Here is an 18,079-nt window from a genome sequence, read left to right as displayed (position 1 = left end):
GAAGCATCCAATTTACAGTTTGGAAATTGCCTTGGAACACTAAAAAGAATGTTAACTCTTTAGTAGTGATGTCTTACATGCTAGCATTTAACTTTGACTACAAAGCAGAGATGGAGTCAAGACCAGAAACCAAGTTCTAGGTCCCGATCCAAAACTTGGAACCCCAGCCTAATAAATCCAAGATGGGTCGAAACCACGAAACAGAAAAACTGTTCTGACACAACAACAAAAAAGAGACCATATATTGTTTCTTATACATAGGAAAAGGAGGAAGACATTGAAAATGTTTTGTTTTCTTAGCTGTGAAACGCTTCATGGCGAAACAACTTCCGAACAGGAAATTAAGTACAGCAAAACCAACCCAGATTTCAACACAGACCACATGGTCTCATGAACATGAGATTAATACTCCATCTCTCTTTTACAAAGCCTTAAGTGTTATAGGAGATAGGACAGGATGGAATGCCATCATGGGTAAAATATAATATTAGTCAGTGCCATTCAGTGTTAAAGACAACATTAGGAAACAGCTTGCTTGTTCCTGCCTTACCTATAATATTGCTTTAATAGAGACACATGAAAGATATGCCATAATGTTCTGTTTATTTTCTCCTCAATGTTGTGCCAAGTTGAATAGTTATGTGTATGTCAAGTACTGTAAAATGCCTTATATGTTTAAGAGCCTGAAGAAAAAGAATCAAGAATACCTTCCAAAACAACTATTTAACACTCCAATGTTTGTCCATTAAATTTCCTAGATTTTATCTTTTAAGCCAAAAGTCTTTGGAATCCAGGTTGTTGTCAAAATACCAATAAATGAAAAAAAGTTAAACCTCTTGTATACATATGGTTCTCTCTTACCTTGTCTTAGTCTAATATACAAAAAAACATCTTTAAGTATGAAAAAGTTAGCAGTAATATGTTTAAAATGTCATCAAAATATATATTTGAGGTACCTTAAATGTATTAAGTGTTAAAAAAAAGGTATCACATTTAACCAGCAAGCAAATGTCTGTTGGTAAATCTAGGCCAAGATTATATTGCTTTCAGCAGTAGCTTCGGTCAAGTTTCTTCAGCGCTCCAGTGCAGGCGGGTGGTTTTCCTCCCTTTGGAAACAAGAGAAAATGTAAATTTGTATTGACTTATCACTGTTTAAAAATTGCAGTGTCATTAATCCCCTCATCTACTCACCTTGTATAGGTTGCAAACCAGATTGAAAAGCGATGACATCGCCTTGTCCTGTAACTCAACAGTGTATTCCTGCAGGTTGACAAGTTAACCAAATATCATTGTTGTTGCACTGTGCCTGATAGCTAAAATGGCGCCTGGAAATGCAGACCATCCCTGACTCCCTCGAAATACTATTAAATTGATGTAAGACTTCAAATGCTGACTGTAGCGGTTTGCCACTAATAATATGTCTACATGTACAGTGCTTGTGTTAGAAGAGCCATACAGAATACACAAACACTAATCAGCTGTTTTACCCCATTGAATGTGACCCAAGGCACGTGTGTGTGGGCAGGGTTGAGGGCTCTGGTCGTCAAGGCGTTCTCATACATCAGCTTGTGGCCCAGCTCTCCCTTCACACAGGATGTGATGTCGTTCCACGCCATTGAGGGGTCGTGCAGTTGCAGACACTGGCTCAGACGTCAACAAAAAGGTACTGATCACAACACCTTGATAAATGCTTTTGAACGCTACTAACAAACTAGACACATGACGTGTCCCTGGTTATTCCAGGCCTACTCTGAGTGCCACATTTAGTTTCACTAAGATGGAACCCAGGCTGGCAACCAACCTCGAATGTAAAAAATGAAATATTTTCAATAATTACGCGTTAAAACGGATAATAAACGGAGCATATTATCTTGTGGTACTCACAGGCTGGGCAGCTCTGAGAACATCTGCAGAAGACTCCATGCAGTAAATGACAGGAAAGGCAGAGTGACCAGCTAAATGTAGAATACAGGACTAGATGGAGAGAAAATGTAAGGATCAATCATTTCTTTTGGCATTGTATTGTCTACTTTTTATGGAAGTAGATACATGTAGCCTGCTGGACCTGGGTGGGTTATACTGTATGTTACAAAGGACTTTATATGTACTGTATATGAGGTCACATTTTGCAACCTCAAATATATGGGAATAAGCACCTGAATCATGTTGCTGTCACACTCTGCCTCTCCATGTTGACAGGTGAAAGGAGCACTTCCTGTTGGAATCCCCTATGGGCAAAAGCAAAACTGCGAGCATGAGAACAAGATGGCTTCCTCTTCCAACTTAGTTAAAATATTTATCTATTGTAAATACTAAAGCTAATGCTAAACAGCTGTCTGTGTCTAATGAAAATGTTATACATTGACATCAAATCCAGTGAAATACATTATTGCTCTCCCTTAACTCGTGGCCCACCTCTGTGTTGACATAGGGGACAAGCTTGACCTCCATGATGTCTTGGAGCATGGTCCAGGTAGGATAGAGCTGATGGCTGATGAAGGTCCTGCAACCTGGGCACAAGCTCTCATAGTACAGGGTCACCTCTACTGGAGGAACGGCCAGGTTGGGCTTGGTGGCATTCAGCTCAAGACACTGCTTCTGAACCTAAAAGGAGGGGAGGTTGAGTCTTTTCTTTGTCTGTAGGCAACCAGAGCTGAATATTGGTTATTTTGTTATTAGAGTAATGTTGTAATTGGGGTAAACTGAATCAATAGATTGTAGATTTGCTGCCAAGCCATCTGACCCGTTTCCCTCCCCCGCCAACTGGAAAGAAATTCTCATCACATGCCTGCAGGAAATATAAGACCTCTGGTGTCTTAATTTCAAAAGCATGATCCTTATTCTAAAGTAGACAACAGTGTCTTTGAAGAGGAACTGAACTGGAGCTTGTAGATGTCTTGTAAATCCCACAGTGCACAGTGTCAAATCCCACAATATGAAATGTATTATTTTAGGATAGGATGAAAAGTTAGTTAGAACTCGTCTTTTGTTAAACAATGACACCTTGGGCTCTACTCCACAACATAAATAAACCTACATGCTTATCTTAAACATTTTAAGTTTAGCCTTGGATATAGTTCCCATGATCTTTACATGTATTTATTTACTTCAAGGGCTGTTGATTGTATACCCAGGACCTTTATTAAGTACATTCTTATCACTGCATTTTAATTTGAATGACAGAATTACACTTACCTTGCATTCTATTGCAATTTCCAAAGACCGGCACCATTGCGACGGAGGATAACTGCAAGACGGCTTGGGCTTTGATTTTCCATTACATTTGTGGAAAGTTGTACAGATTGCAACTGTGGCAAAAATTGTAGCAAATTTCATCTTTGCTTTTTAAAACTAGCAAACTATTGTGACAGAACCAGTCAATCTGAACCAGGCGAGAGTTGTAATAACGGACTTGGCAGACATGCTCCTCCTACCTTTGACTCTTCCTTGAGCGCTTTTAATACAGCAATTATCAAATTACTTCAACCAGGAAATGCTTGCTACTAAGTGCACTTCACAATTCACTCAGACATTGTACCCGCTTAAGTTCAATAATTACAATAAACGGTATACATAATAATTGAGATAAACGTCTGCAAGGACAACACAAAATCAGACAAACCTTTTTGCCATGACATTTATTCTTCTGCAAAATGAAATCAACATTTACATCTCTTCTCCAGCAGAGATCAGTCAAAGAACTGCATACCACCATGTGTGGACTGTTGTACTAGACAGCCAGGGGCATGTCAAAACCTAGCAGAAAAATAGTATCTCAAAGACTTTTAAGGGAATCTTGACTTATTTGCGGACATTTTGCAGACATTTGTTAAGTGTCTGCAAAAATGTTACTCTTACTGTATAATGTAGATGGCTGTATTTGCTAGTTGTGTATTTTTGTTTGCACAAACAAGAAAGCTAACTTAACACAGTAGTCCTACAAACAAGTAAAAAGAAAAAATCTTAATGAAACAATACAAGTTTCATTTCACGTAACTTTTACTGAAGTAATCAAACTGTTGTTTTCTTTTGATTTGGTTATTTAGAGACCAAATCTAAAAACGTAAGGGAACAAATGTATTCAAGGTATTTGGGTTATAAACAGACAACAAAAAATGAACATAGAAGTTAAAACAGCCTTTTATAAAATCTAATTTCATACAGGATCTCTGCCACCTCTTATTATCATCATCATAATTTGTTGTGTTACTGTGGCAAGTCTGATCATAGATGTGTTTCATACCAAATCTAGCACCACACTGTTATACAGTCACTAGCTTATTTCTGTGAATACAGGAACCTATAAAATGTCACTATTAACCACTCACACACACACTCTAAAACAGAAAAAATATTTCCACAGCATAATCATACAGATTATCAGATTTTTTATCTCAGATATAGGTCCAAGCCACAGAAAGACCATAAAATATTTGAAAACGTCACCATTTTCATCTACTCTGCTTTCTGGTCTAAGACTGTCTAAACTTTGGTCACTGTCTTACACTGCATGTACAGTAGATGTGCCTTTCTTTTTTACAGTACTTTCATATACACTGTATCAAGGCGCATAGTCAGACTATTCAAATCTGAAGTCTAGTCAAATCTGGACTAGCCTCAACACAGTAAATAGTATTATAGTGTAACTCGAAGTAGACACTTCTGCTACCTAACAGGATGCATAATATTCCCACATTTTAACAGTTTTGAATTTTAGCAAAATTTCATCAAACCATGCGTGTTAGGAAAATACATCACTGCCAAAACGCTTTATACTGACATCTGCATCAATGTAACAAAATCTCCATCTCCTGAACCAAAAAGCTTCACATGAAAATAGCATATAGTATCTTCCAATGAAGGGAGATACATTCTGTGCATGTGCTATTGGTTTTCGACAAGCAAAATGTTCTTTTCATATTGAAACATGTCCTCCTCTGTATTAGACAATGCATTTCTAGCTACTCGAAAACAGAAGAAGAAATATTGATTTCAGCTTGAATTTCTTCACTGCCTTGAAAAAGCTCTGTATAGGATCATCATCTTCATCAACTGCTCCATGTTCACGACTACACAGTTTGTCAAGTGTTGATTTCAAGTATACTTATAGTATAATGCATCCATTAACCAACACACACACACACACACACACATAACCCAGAGACAAAATGGTGTAATAAACTACACTGTGTGTAAACTAGGCTTATCCAATAATATTCCTGCCTTGGGCTACGCCATCTTATCTCACGATCCACACAGCTACAAAATGTAGAAGAATACATTTGTTATGGGGAACGTGATCTATCAATCATTCAAACACACACTAAGGCAATCTAAGAGACAACAGGACCCCCTCCATCCAAATTGTGCACACAGTGCTGCGGGCCTGTGCTACTGTACCACGACTATATAGTTCTCCCGCAGCCCTGTGTTATAGAGGAGAGGACTCGAGGTGCTGAACGAGCCAGCTTTCTGTTGATCTCATTAGGGAGGGGGAAAGACAATTGAAGTGACTGGATAGGATGAAAAAGGCACTTGTGTTAACAACCTACAAAGAAAATGGCCATGCCCAGAGCCTTCAAAGTTTACCAACTTCAATGAAATTATCAAGATCCCTGATCTTATAGTTGTGGCTCATATTAGGGGTGTCATTTAGTTATTTATGTCTACATCAGTTACTATACTTGGGCTCCAACACTGTAGAGTTATGGCAAGATGAGGGAAAACTGAACCACTTACAGTCAAAAGGGTAACAACCCACTCATCCAGTCCAGGTTGAAATCATGCACTAGCAGGTTGCATCTTGAGATCCTCCTATGACCCAGCAAAAGCGTTGCAGTTCCGGTTCCAGCAAGTAAGGGTTGCCTCGCGGTCGCCTGTCGCCATGGCTTCACACCAATTCAGATTCATCTGGGTTGCTGGCTGAGGACTGGCCAGGCCAGGGTCACGTTCAGCTGGTCGTTGTGCTGGACCAGGGAGGTCTGTCTGTAGTGCAGGACCAGGTCTCTCAGCGAGGAGTACAAGTTGTAGGGCTCAGCGAAGCCATAGCCTTTCGAGGTCTTGAAAATCACACAGTGCTTGATGTCCCCATCCACTCTGCATGGGAGTTAAACAGTAATACACTCAAGTCAAGAGCTATTCAACATCAAGTTAGGCCTTTCCCTTGTTATTTACCAAGTTTAAAAATAACATTTTATCAATCAATTTCAAAATCCCACTAATTTACACTTCAGGCAATACACAAATCTACATCTCTCAAATCGATTCGTCAACAAAAAAGGAATCACAAAAATCAAAATGGTTCCCGTGGCGACACTCACACCACAGAGCAGGCGAACGATCCCTTCTGCGTCTGGCTGCCTCGGATGAGGAAGGTGCCGTCACACCGGCCCCTCAGCAGGTCTTCCGCCTGGCCGCGCTTGATGTCGCCCACGTACCAGGTGCACTCGTCTTCGTGGGCAACCTCCTCTTCATCGGCCAGGGAATACGGGCTAGGGGAGGGGGGAGGTGGGGGTGGGGGGGTTAGTGTGAGGAGGAGACAAGACACGGTACAGAAGTAAGACTGGTGTGAGTGGAAGAGGAGATCTGTGGGTCTGAGGAGACCACAGCCTCAGGGAATCCTCAGACAAATCGTTGCCTCTCCTTTGTATTAAACGAACGTTAGATTCAGGTAAGGTTGGAGCTCTGTTGACGGTACTCACTCTTCCACTTCACTTCTGATCCCCAGCCACTCGTTAATCTGCTTCTGCCTGGTGCCCTTTTGGGTGAGCCATCTAAAAACACAGACAGCAGAAGATTAGTTTGGAAAACCAGTGGGCCTGTGGTGTTTCGTGTGTTTTGCGTGCTTGCTTACACCAGGTACTGGTCTCGGATCTTCCTGAGCTGCATGAGGTCAGGTTTGAGGCTGTTCATCTTCTTGTCGATCTCCCTGTTGTCCGAAGCCTGTCTCTTCAGATCCTGCTCGAGCCTTCTCTTACTGTCGTGGATCTCATCCACACGTGACTTCAACTTGTCTGCGTTACTTTGGATTCTAGAGGGTTGAAAAACAACACCGGACGTTTCAAATCGTCCTTTTGCTCGTCTGCATTTGCTTGGGTGACGAAATCAAAAAGATTAATTGGCATACCTCTCAACCTCTTTGTCGTTGCCCTCTCTATGGAACTTGTCGATGTACACCTGGCTATAATGCTCCTGGGTCTGGCATTGCTCTTCAAAAATCTTGATGGTCTCGTTGAAGGCCTCAATGGCGGTCCGTTTCATCTGCAGCTCCTGGAGAGCGTGAGGTCACAAAACGGTAAACGCCATTTCCACAACAAAAGATTACATTTTGACTGAAAACGGGAACTGAATTAAAGTTCCTTTTTTAAATGTTATTATTCTTGTTTATATACTATTGCATATTGTACTTCTTTCTTGGATATATGTGTACTTCTTTCTGTGTTCGAGGTTAGTGATTGTGAAAGATTAAATGCACACAGCAACAAACGGTACTCCTGTTAAGCAACTTTGCTGTGTCTTCGCCAACACACTGCTTATAGTATTACATTTACATTTAGTCATTTAGCAGATGCTCTTATCCAGAGCGACTTACAGTAAGTACAGGGACATTCCCCCCGAGGCAAGTAGGGTGAAGTGCCTTGCCCAAGGACACAATGTCATTTTGCACGGCCGGGAATCGAACTGGCAACCTTCAGATTACTAGCCCAACTCCCTCACCGCTCAGCCATCTGACTCCCCTAGTATTATAGGATCGACTTGGGAGGTCCGTGCCCGGCCCTGTTGCTACCTGAGAAGTGTGAGTGTATTCCTTGTAGAGGGCATCATATTCTCTACTCTTCTCCTGGTACTGGTCATGGTAGATCTTCAACTGTTCACCTACTGCGTCGACACTGTCCTCTTTCACAACCTGGTCCTGGCGAGGAGAAAAGGAACGAAACACCTCAAGCAACCTGAAGTCTTTCTAGATTCTAGTGTTCTGGAAGCATCCCTACATGTGAAATTGTTTCTTATTAGTACCCAAGTTGTGGGAAAAACTTTGTTGTGGGTGACTTTATCACAAGGTGCCATGACAACACCATAGTTGAAGGATTGCGTCAGCCTACCTGCTGGTATTTAGATATGGGGTAGAGGAGCCGTGTGTCTAGTTTGGGGTTGTACTGGGCCAGGGACTCGTGGTGGTAGTGTTGGATCAGCTCCACCACTGAGCTAAAGTCCAGCGGCTCAGAGAAGCCGTACTGGCCCCCTCGGTGGAAGATCTTGATCAGCTTATTGTTACCTCCTTTCCTAGAAGAAGCCGTGGACATTGAGCAAGGTGAGATGACTAAGCTACTGCAAAGACCCCAGACGCTAAACAAAGTCTTGGGTAATACGTTTCTGGCAATATTTACAAATTATTTCATGCCAATAATGCTTTTTTCTTTTTTTTTTTGACAGCCATGCGGAAAATGCCTCTCAACGCATTGTCTTCAATAACATGCTCTGTAATTTGAGAGTAGATCAACAATAAAACTAATGACTGACATTTATGAGTACTCCATGCTTCTGAAACGAGTCTGACCTGACTGCTTGGTGTGCACATCCCTCGAGACGTATGATGCAAGAGCATTAGTCAAGAGACAGAACGTCCTAGTTTGAAAAATACTGAATTTTCAACTCTAGAAAACCCAACCGTCTCTTCTGGGTGTTCCTGTCACAGCTTGTTAAGATGGCGGCTCTCATTTCTCTTACCTCAGAGTGAGAGTGTATTCTCCTTGCACCTTGCTGGAGGCGTCTCGGACCAGGAACGTGCCGTCGGGTGAGTCACGCATCTTTTCATTTACTTCCTCTCTGGAAAAAGCAAAAAATACCATTGTTTTTTCTCTTCAAAATATAACATCCGAATTCCATTTGTGGAACATGCAACCACACTTTCGTAGAAACGTGGAGATGTTTTTAATCATTAGGTAAATATTGTACAATATATGATCACAGGGAAAATGTAAGGGGTTAAGTTTCTACCTGGAGATGTCCCCCCAGTACCATTCTGCATCCCCTAGCAACCCCACTTCCTCGTTAGCTAGCTTCCCTCCATCTTCAATGGCAGTCGAATGTGCAACAGCTCTGCTCTTGGAGGGTTTGGGCGGAAGCGCTAAAAGAGCAAAAAAAAAAAAATATCAACTCAGAGGTTCGTACCTCAGATATCGTAAAAATAAAAATGGAAAGCGCTTTGTGTATCGTTGCGGTAGAAAAAGTGCTATGTAAATGCATGACATATCTGTAGCATGTCTGGAGGGAGAGGTTGAGATGAGGGGATGGTACAGTAGTGCATCATAAAACATGCTGCAGTGCTCCAGGCCCTTACCTGGAGGCTTCTGTTCTTCCGGCTCCCAGCTCCTTACTAACAGCAGTCTCTCCAAAACCTGAGCAAATATCTGACCATCCTTCTCTGACCTGGCAGGCCAACAATACAGATTCATTATTTGGGAAACTTTACTGTCAAATAATAGTTAATTTGTATTTCTAATGTGATCTTTTTACAGCAAGAAAACATTTCCACTAAGAGAAACTCAACCACAAAAAAGTCCATCGCATTAATGTTTCATAATGTAATGTCTCTACAGTTTAGCCCGGAAAATAATTTAAATCAACGTTCGGCTGATCCTATGGCGAGTTCTGTAACCTTGAACGAACGGTGAGCTCTTAAAAGGAGGATGGTGGTGGACTGACCCTGAGGGAGGCTGGTGGGGCAGGAGCAGGGGGCCGAAGAGGAGCCCCAGAGCGTGGCGATCCAGGCCGCTGTGAGCAGAGCTCTGGGCCACCCTCTCCAGGTGTCTCAGGAGGTACTGCAGCGTGACACGGTTCTGGGGAGGAACAGCGGGCGGCCCCAGGGCCTTCACCAAGCGCTTGTCCGTCTCCTCTACAGACAGCTCTGTGGAACCACAATTGTGAGATTAGTGTCATAACACACATATATTTTTAAAAATACAAAAAAGCTCGCTCTGTATGACCTGAGCAGGCCCAAACGTAATATGCGGGCGCAGAATTCCGACGAAAACCCGCCGATTTTCAAATGAAACGCATTGGTCTGAGGCCAAATGTAAATAATTCTCAACTAATATTATGTCTCTATTCTTTCGAAATATTTAACATGTAAAAAGAGCCCATTGCCACCAGTGTAGGTAGGTCTGTGATAGCAATCGAAGGAAGTCTGACAACCCTGAAACTGATACAGTAACGTTCACATTAGACTAGCTACTGTAGCCAATATTAAAACGTTAGCCAAAAATGCAGAGATTCAGCCCTGAAGAATTGACACGGAAACATTTATCAACCAAAATTACAGCAATAGACAGGACCAGGGAGTTTTCAGGTGATCTTTAAGAGGATGGATCAATATGTTTTTTACACAATCTGTCAACATTCAATCGACCATATTCAGCGTCAAACTTTTTTGGAACATCTTCGGTCGCCCCGACATAAGAACAGGAAGGTTAGCAGAATTCCGCAGATTTCCTCATGTTTTTCAGTTTGAATAACCGCATAAAATGTAAAAAAAAGATCTGCAGGTTTTGTTTGGGCTTGGTCCTGAGTGACTTTGCATGCATTCACAAAATGGTACCTTTTTCCTCCAGGATGATGGTCTTCAGGATGGCATACACAGACTCCGGGAGGAGAGGGGAGGGCAGGTTCTGCAGGAAGCCCACCAGGGCCTGGGAGAGCGCCTGGCCTTCAAACTGGCCCATCTCAGGCTCCCACAGCTCTGCAAAAGCAACGGTGAAATACACCAGGGTTGTTCGTAAACTCCAGTCCAGCCTGTGCACTCTGCTGTGTGTGTGTGTCTCACACTCTCTCTCTCTCTCTGTGCTTATTTCTCTGGGCTAGATATTCAGGGTGTGTTATGTGGCATTGCTCGCGCTTCTCAGACACGCCGTCTGGCAGACACTGTTCAGACTAGTTCTGTGACAGGTGACACTGTCTGAGTTCCTGAAATACTGCCAGTGCTCCCCGAACGCTGCAGCTCAGCCTGGGCTGGGAGCTGCTCACAGCCCTGTCACACCTCAGCAAACAACAGCTGTCTGGAGAGGCTTGCCAGGCCAAGCTCGTTCCCTGAGCAAACTTGTAGAGAGGTTGTGTGTGTGTGTGTGCATCCAAGCGTAGAGAGGAGATAATCTGTCTGGGGCATGTTTACGATGTGCACACGCATGTGCGTGTATACATGCGGGCTAGCATCGAAAGGAGAGAGACTGCGTCTGTCGTGCGTGTGCTTGCGTGCGAGAATAGCAAGGAGAGATTGTGTGTCTGTCTGGGGCGTGTGTGTGTGTGTATGCGTGTCAATGTAAAGGCTTGACCTTTGACCTGGTCTGTGGGACCACATGATACAACATGCTTTAAATTATGTCTCCCTCAGCCCGATGGCCCTTCGAGGTGATGATACTGTACCGATAAAGCTGTAGAATGACCATCTTCAATAACAAAGTACTCCCTTTATCCACCAGGCAAGACAAGCAGTACATTACATTTATACTCATGAAGCAGGCCATGCCCAGAATAGGCCAGATGAAAGCACTTTATTGCTTTTTCCATTGGTGCAAAACTCCTAAAGGCTGTTCTCAGGACAGAGAGTCAAAGAGAAACTAGACAATGAGGAGCACAGTCCATTCAGCCCACATAAGAGAGACTGTCTTTAGGGGGGTGAGCCCAGCTGAGTTGAGTCTCTAGGGGTGGCCTATTTTTCCCCCGTACACAAACAAAGGCAGTGTTATCACTCATGTCGAAACAGAGCACAAATGGAGCATGCAGAGGATCCTAGCAGAGGGGGAATCACAAGGGCAGCATGGGGACCCTGTGAGTTATGTGCTGTATCTTCACTCCACTGATAGGATAGGCTATAGCTGAGAAATCTTTTTGATGGTTGCAGAATTCAGTGAGAAAACTTGTATGGTAAAGACGACTTCAAAATTGCCATGTTTAGTGCCCTAGTTTATCCTGTGTATTTTGTAACAAATAATGATGAGACAGATACATGCTTTCACAGGTCACAAAAACACTGAAGTCAAGTCATAAGCATGGTTGTGGCGAGTCAAATGTATGCCTCAACCCTGACTACCACACAAGGTAACAAGCTTGCTTTGCATGGATTGGATATAAATCCTAATGCATGTATGCACAAACATACATACATAATACATTTTCAGCATCAAAGACAAAGCATTCCTTGCACTAGAGATGGTGAGCATAAAATGACTTACCAGCGTTCAGGTCAGGCCTGTGACTGCCTGCAGCCAAGGAGCCCGACATGCTGCATAGTGTTGCACTCTCCAAACCTGAGGTGCATACACCAAACACACACGTAAAAAACTCCTCAAATTGTAATTTTCTCTCTTGGCATGCCTGGACTAGTGGGTTGGTAACACATAGAAAGCCACTTTATCTCAGTATCCGACTGCACTATGTTGACCATTCACGCTGCTCATTATTCTTATTTTTATATATATTTTATTTTATATTTAAATTGTTGTATTCTTAGATTGTTTAGTTCTTAGAAATAGTTAAACTTTTGTACTTTTACTTAATTTAAGATCTGTATATGTTTAGTGTTTTGCACCTCCCTGCCACAGTAAATTCTGTGTTTGTATAACATACATGGCGAATAAACCGAATTCTGATTCTGATTCTGAAACATGGAGAACACAGAAATTGGGGCTAAAAATACAGTTGGGTGACACCACCGCCGACTGCTGCCATGCAGTGTTTGAACGTGGACCTGGTCTTCCACATGCTACCAGGGGGGCCAACAGCTCCTCTTAGGAGTGTCAAGTCTGAAGGGCCAAGTCTAGACAGCCAGGAGAGGAGGGTTGACTGACTGGTATTCAGCAGAACTGTGAAACGTGGGAGGGAGGGAAGGAGGGAGGGACTCCACCTATATCTCTGAGTACTTGTCAATGGCTCTAAACTTGATGGAATGGACCAATGCAGATAAGCAGGAATGCTTTCATGCATGTCTGTAGGCCTACTGCCCTTTACCACCACAAAAGCCTTACCTTTCCTGTCAATGGCCTCTACCAACCTCCCCATAGCAGGGGGTGTATTTTCTGTCGGGCACATGAGGGTTGGTTCACAACCTGAAGTCCCTGGAATGCATAATGAGAAATAGTTTCAAAAATGGTCTTTGCAATCTTGTCAGATAAGCTAAAAGATAAAACCCAGTTGAACATTTGACACTTTGCATGGTATGAGTAATTACTGTTGCAGTAGCACGCAGATGGATGCATCTTTGCAGCGCACAAGTAATTCCCTTAGCTTGTCTCACTCAGAAACCAAAACGAACGGCTTAAAAACACTGAAACTTTCCACTCGATTCTCCTCTGCCGTTTCTCTTCCCCCCCCCCCCCCCCCCCTCCTCCACTCCTCTCAACAGCAGGCCCCATTTTGCCACAGCCCTTCGCGTGAGGAAGGTTTAGCTAGCGCCTCGGAGCAGCACAATGAAGGGTTTAAGAAAAAACCCTGAACAGGCAAAACGTTGCTGTGGCACAGTGCCAACGCTCCCCTTTTCAGGCGGAGCTGCGGAGGCTGGAGCTTGGCACCGAGATCCTCCCTGGCAGAGCCGCGCTAAACCGCGTCCGATTATTAATTTTGGAGTTCACACGAAGTGCTCAGTCAGCACATTCCTTCTCCGCGTCGCACATTAAAACATGGAAACTCTGCTCCTGCTTTCTCCACTTCCCCTCACCCTTTCTGTCTCCCTCCACCGCACAGTTTACCACTCTCCCCTAAACCTTTTCTTCCCTTCATTTTTCACCTCCGTGAAACAACCTGGGTCTATCTGTCGTATCAACTGTGCAGGAAAGCAAGTTACGGTAGGTTTATTTCAACAAATGCAACACATTGTGCAACACATAATAAAAATGAGCCACGGTCGCGTCTAGCTTTGTCTAAACACACATGCTTACCAAGTTTCTGATGGGTTTTAATCTAGAGCAAATGTTTTGTTCTAACTACTCGGCTAATAAACGCCCTCTACATCAATGACCCATTTGAGAAAGTCAATCCTAAAACGTTTGAGCTAAAATAAACTTTTTTTGCTTTTTTTTTTGGCAAACATTGTTTAGAGAGTCTTGGTAAAAACAGGATGGAGGACAGTTCATGGAGGAAGTGAATTTGAGGTGAGCAGCTTGGCACAACATGGGCAGCAGTGGCCACCATCCCATTTCCATCCCTCCAAACGGACCTGTGGTCTGAGTAGGAACTGAACTGACCTCCTCTCCAGAGGGAATGAATGGAAGGCAAATATTGGGGCAGCGTCACGTGACCCCCGAGGAATGTACGACTTCAGCAGAACGCAAGCTACCTGCCTTCACCAGTCCCCCAGGCATGGCGTGCCTCGAGAGCTTGGGTAGCTTTACAACCACCAAGACTGGAGGGAGGACAGCCGAAAATCAAACAAAGAGAAGTAAACTGACTGAAAGAGGGAGGATGGTGTGTGAATGCATGGAGCGGGACCAGGAGAGACAAGAACCCAAACAAGATTGCTTCACAGGGCCACAACGCTCACAATGTCCATATTCCATAATGGATGGGACACTCTGGTAAACACAGTCCACAATCCCTTCATCAACACTCTTTTCAAAACTACTATACAAATACAATTTGATTTGATTTACCTTGCTGAGCCGGGACAGGCTGAGGCCTGGGCGTCGCTGGAAGGGGTCTCTGTTGCCGAGGCTGACTGGACGACGAGGACATGGTCACAGGTCCCACATACTGAACGTAGGTGCCTGGGAAGTCTCCCATCTGTTGGGTGCGCTTGTTGACTCCCACCATCCAGCCCAAACGCTCCGGGTGCTCATGGTCCCCGTCCTTCAGACCCAGGGAGGCCAAGGACGCTTCAGCGACAGTCAGTATGTCCCCTGGTTGGAGGTCAATGTCCTCCTCACGATCTTTGTTGTAAGGATAAAGTGATCGGAATTGGAAGCCCTCAGCTGCCATGTTGTGCAGACTGTAGATGTTGACCGGTGACTCACTGACAGAGTTGATGAACGACGCGGAGTATCAAGAGTGCGTTTGTGAAGATGGTGGAACACACTTGGGCAATATCAGCTAGGAGGCATGGTTGGCCTGAATGGCAAAAGTTTTTTTGAAGTCAGAGCTGGCCTGTGTTTGAGAAGCAAAGCACTTTCCTCAATTTAGATCCCCGATTTAGCCAGACTATTGAGCAGAGAGACAACATTGGAAACATTCTCTTCAAAAGAACTGTTCAGAATTCTGATTCCAGCCCTGGTTTGGTTGTTTGCAGTTTCCTTTCAGTGTCTGTCACCACCTTGTTGCCACACAAAATCCGTTAAAGTAAACTTGTGGAAAGATCTACAAAACACAGAAACAAAACAGGGATGGTTTTATTCCCCACTCAGATTTCATAATATAAAGAGTTCTAGGCAATTTGTCATTGACTAGTACGATAAGCCATCTGGGAGTCAGATGGATGAGCGGTTAGGGAATCGGGCAATCTGAAGGTTGCCAGTTCGATTCCTGGCCGTGCCAAATTATGTTGTGTCCTTGGGCAAGGCACTTCACCCTACAAGCCTCGGGGGGAATGTCCCTGTACTTACTGTAAGTCGCTCTGGATAAGAGCATCTGCTAAATGACTAAATGTAAATGTAATAACTAAAATCACTCAAAATCAAACCCTTGTCGTAGATCTGTCTACCTTATTGCAATTGAATACAACACAGTGGAATGCATCTTTAATGTCAATTTTTGCTTGGTAGGAAACAGTACTGGGTAGCCATGCCATGTTAAAGAAACCTAACCTACGTTAACGCTGATCTGATGCCAAAGATTTGATTCAATCCTAAGATAATGATGGATCCTTATCTAATGTGAAGCTAATTTCACAGCTGAGGCATGTGATAACCAGGAATCATTTTGGCGAATAGCAATGTATTGCACAGATCAGTCCAATTGTGAACCTTTTAACAATGTGAGGCATTCATGAACGTACTAATTCAATGTCCAGTCTTATCAAAGATAACGGTCCATTTAGATGAAATAGGCCTAATCATCCATAATATCAGATCCGGATACTGGATAAGAGATGTGGGAAGATAACAGAATAGAGCAAATGTAGGCCAGGAGAATGCACAGCTCATAGAAAATGGTATAGTATTTTCGGATAGGTCTGCACCTTCACAACCCCACTAATAACCACTTAGGGTCCTCCTCTGTTCACAGTTTAGAAGCATCTTTTCGATTATCTCACAGGCACCGAAATATGGGACACCTCATTTTACCTTCAGTTCGCCTCCATCATTCCACCACGCAGCACAAAACAGAATACACAGGCGTACACACAGTTCCTATCAGTTACAAAACAAGTGGCACGAGTATCCCTATGACTATCACTATGATGAAATGGAGAAACGTCAATATGGTACGCCAACGATGGGGCAATACTCACCCGTCTCTGACCAAACAGGAAACTGTCCTGGCACTGCACAGCAAGCCTGCAATTCAACAACCTCCACGAACAGCGAAAAGGTGCCAGGATGGACACGTGGCACTGACATACCCAACCACAGGCCTTAAAGCTCACGCCATCCTTTAGCCCACACCCCTCCAACCCTCCATTTAAAAAGGTCCTCTCCTCATGGTCATCCTCATCTTAAAAACACAACCTTCTGGATGATTCCACCGTGCATGTAGTTTCCAACTGAAAGGCATGTGTCCCTCCTTCAAAGCAAGTTTTAACAAATGTATCATAAACATACTGAATATCTAAAAACACATACATGAAGGCTTGCAAAAAGGTATTTGAATCAAAAATACAGATCCCGTCATCAAAGAATGGCTTGTCATCAATTCTCCACACTTTACACAAACCTTCTTACAGAGGGGAAAGACCAAGACGAGGAAAAATCCCCTGTCATAAATAAATAAATTAAGGAGGTCACTGTTGCTATAGAGAAAGATGGGGTTTAGTGGTCTCCTGGAATCCTATTGGACAATCTGGTCCCATGTGCACAGGAATCACCAGCCTTGCTTTAACAAATCAAGGAAATGTTCTAATATTAGAAAATGTATCTAGGCAGCGTGGGCATCTGACCCCCGAACTCCTTATCATTAAATTGCACTTCACAAAATAATAAATGGCTTACATGGCGGAAAAAAACTGCAAAAAGAATGCGTTCCATCTGTACAGCACTTTCAATAGTCCATTATGCGGTACATTAAGTTACTTTGTCGTATATATTTATATATATATATATATTTTTTTTAAATAAAATGTATAGCCTACAGTAGGATTGGAGGAAGTGAAATCATCTTCGTTCACCGCTGTATGAATAATAATGTATCCGTCCGTTCTAACTTATTGGACAAGTGAACACAGGTGCTTTGCCACGTGGAATTGACGTCTGCATACACAGGCTTGCCAAGATGGGCAAAGGTTCAGCATCCTGATTCATACAATCAATAACATTTTAGGTTTAAGAACTTAGTTAAAAATATAGAAAACTCGTTTCTGACATTTTCGATGCAAATACTAAAGGCTAGCTGTAAGTCGACATATCCAAGGTTACTGCATGACAGTCGGTGCAGCAGGCATATTAATCTGTTAAAATGTTGAAATTGTTAACTTTAAACAATACGCCTTATATTCATTTGCACAAAGTTCGCAGTAAAATGCACAATGCCGTGCCCCAAATTGAGTCCTCTATTTGAAACTCCCCAAGCCTACATGACTTCCAGAGCTAGCGATCAAGTTCAATTGCGCTTGGGGGTGTTGAGCAAGCAACAAAAAGTGTTTAAGAATCTTTATCTGCACCACAAGTATATAATAACTATTTCAGTTACGTTTACAAAACTCACCGTAGGAATGTAGCTATTTGTAATCAAATCTTTTTTACACAAACTTGGCGTAGTTTCTTGTTGGTCTGTAGTTCGCTGCCTTCCTCCACCTCCCTAAAACTGGATTTATCGCCAAACCAGACCAGTCGACTCGTTATGGGAGGGGTCTTTCAGAGGCAGGAAAAAAAACTGGTCGACGCACTGTTGTACACCGCTGAAGTTGAAGTTAGTGTTGTGGGACGAGAAAAGCCACCACATT

At 43.1% G+C, this 18,079-nt stretch overlaps 2 protein-coding genes across 6 annotated transcripts; both read right to left on the bottom strand.

Annotated features, from left to right (window-relative positions):
- Positions 1-50: 50 nt before the first annotated feature.
- On the bottom strand, positions 51-3,426 carry ifi30b (IFI30 lysosomal thiol reductase b). Its single transcript, XM_062450327.1, has 7 exons — positions 3,196-3,426; positions 2,416-2,604; positions 2,157-2,228; positions 1,885-1,974; positions 1,488-1,640; positions 1,192-1,260; positions 51-1,106 (listed from the first exon to the last, which is right to left on the bottom strand). The coding sequence occupies exons 1-7, from the start codon at positions 3,334-3,336 to the stop codon at positions 1,047-1,049; spliced, it is 774 nt and encodes a 257-aa protein (XP_062306311.1). The 5' UTR covers positions 3,337-3,426; the 3' UTR covers positions 51-1,046.
- Positions 3,427-3,623: 197 nt separating this feature from the next.
- pik3r2 (phosphoinositide-3-kinase, regulatory subunit 2 (beta)) lies at positions 3,624-17,971 on the bottom strand. Of its 5 annotated transcripts, none has more exons than XM_062450469.1 (17): positions 17,842-17,971; positions 14,640-15,339; positions 13,020-13,109; positions 12,228-12,302; positions 10,598-10,738; positions 9,706-9,907; positions 9,341-9,429; positions 8,998-9,127; positions 8,728-8,826; positions 8,103-8,283; positions 7,787-7,912; positions 7,127-7,269; positions 6,854-7,030; positions 6,702-6,773; positions 6,321-6,491; positions 5,249-6,096; positions 3,624-5,197 (listed from the first exon to the last, which is right to left on the bottom strand). In XM_062450469.1, exons 2-16 carry the CDS (start codon positions 14,962-14,964, stop codon positions 5,907-5,909), a joined length of 2,211 nt encoding a protein of 736 aa, XP_062306453.1. In that variant the 5' UTR covers positions 14,965-15,339; positions 17,842-17,971; the 3' UTR covers positions 3,624-5,197; positions 5,249-5,906. The 5 variants fall into 5 exon arrangements, with proteins under 5 accessions (XP_062306453.1, XP_062306456.1, XP_062306452.1 ...); XM_062450472.1 differs by having other exon boundaries at positions 14,640-14,915; positions 17,842-17,963; XM_062450468.1 differs by lacking the exon at positions 17,842-17,971 and adding an exon at positions 16,433-16,844 and having other exon boundaries at positions 14,640-14,915.
- Between the last annotated feature and the right edge of the window lie 108 nt (positions 17,972-18,079).

Source organism: Osmerus eperlanus, chromosome 24 (assembly GCF_963692335.1).
Source record: "Osmerus eperlanus chromosome 24, fOsmEpe2.1, whole genome shotgun sequence".
Lineage (NCBI taxonomy): Eukaryota > Metazoa > Chordata > Actinopteri > Osmeriformes > Osmeridae > Osmerus > Osmerus eperlanus.
This window is presented reverse-complemented; position numbering and strand designations above follow the sequence as displayed.

Coding starts and splice junctions, on each gene's coding strand:
- ifi30b (XM_062450327.1), bottom strand. CDS start 3,336: ATGAAATTTGCTACAATTTTTGCCACAGTTGCAATCTGTACAACTTTC. Junction 2,605..3,195: donor AAATTGCAATAGAATGCAAG/GTAAGTGTAATT, acceptor CCCTCCTTTTAG/GTTCAGAAGCAGTGTCTTGA. Junction 1,107..1,191: donor TGGTTTGCAACCTATACAAG/GTGAGTAGATGA, acceptor TTGTTTCCAAAG/GGAGGAAAACCACCCGCCTG.
- pik3r2 (XM_062450468.1), bottom strand. CDS start 16,541: ATGTCAGTGCCACGTGTCCATCCTGGCACCTTTTCGCTGTTCGTGGAG. Junction 12,303..13,019: donor AGAGGCCATTGACAGGAAAG/GTAAGGCTTTTG, acceptor TATGCACCTCAG/GTTTGGAGAGTGCAACACTA. Junction 8,827..8,997: donor TACTGGGGGGACATCTCCAG/GTAGAAACTTAA, acceptor TGCTTTTTCCAG/AGAGGAAGTAAATGAAAAGA.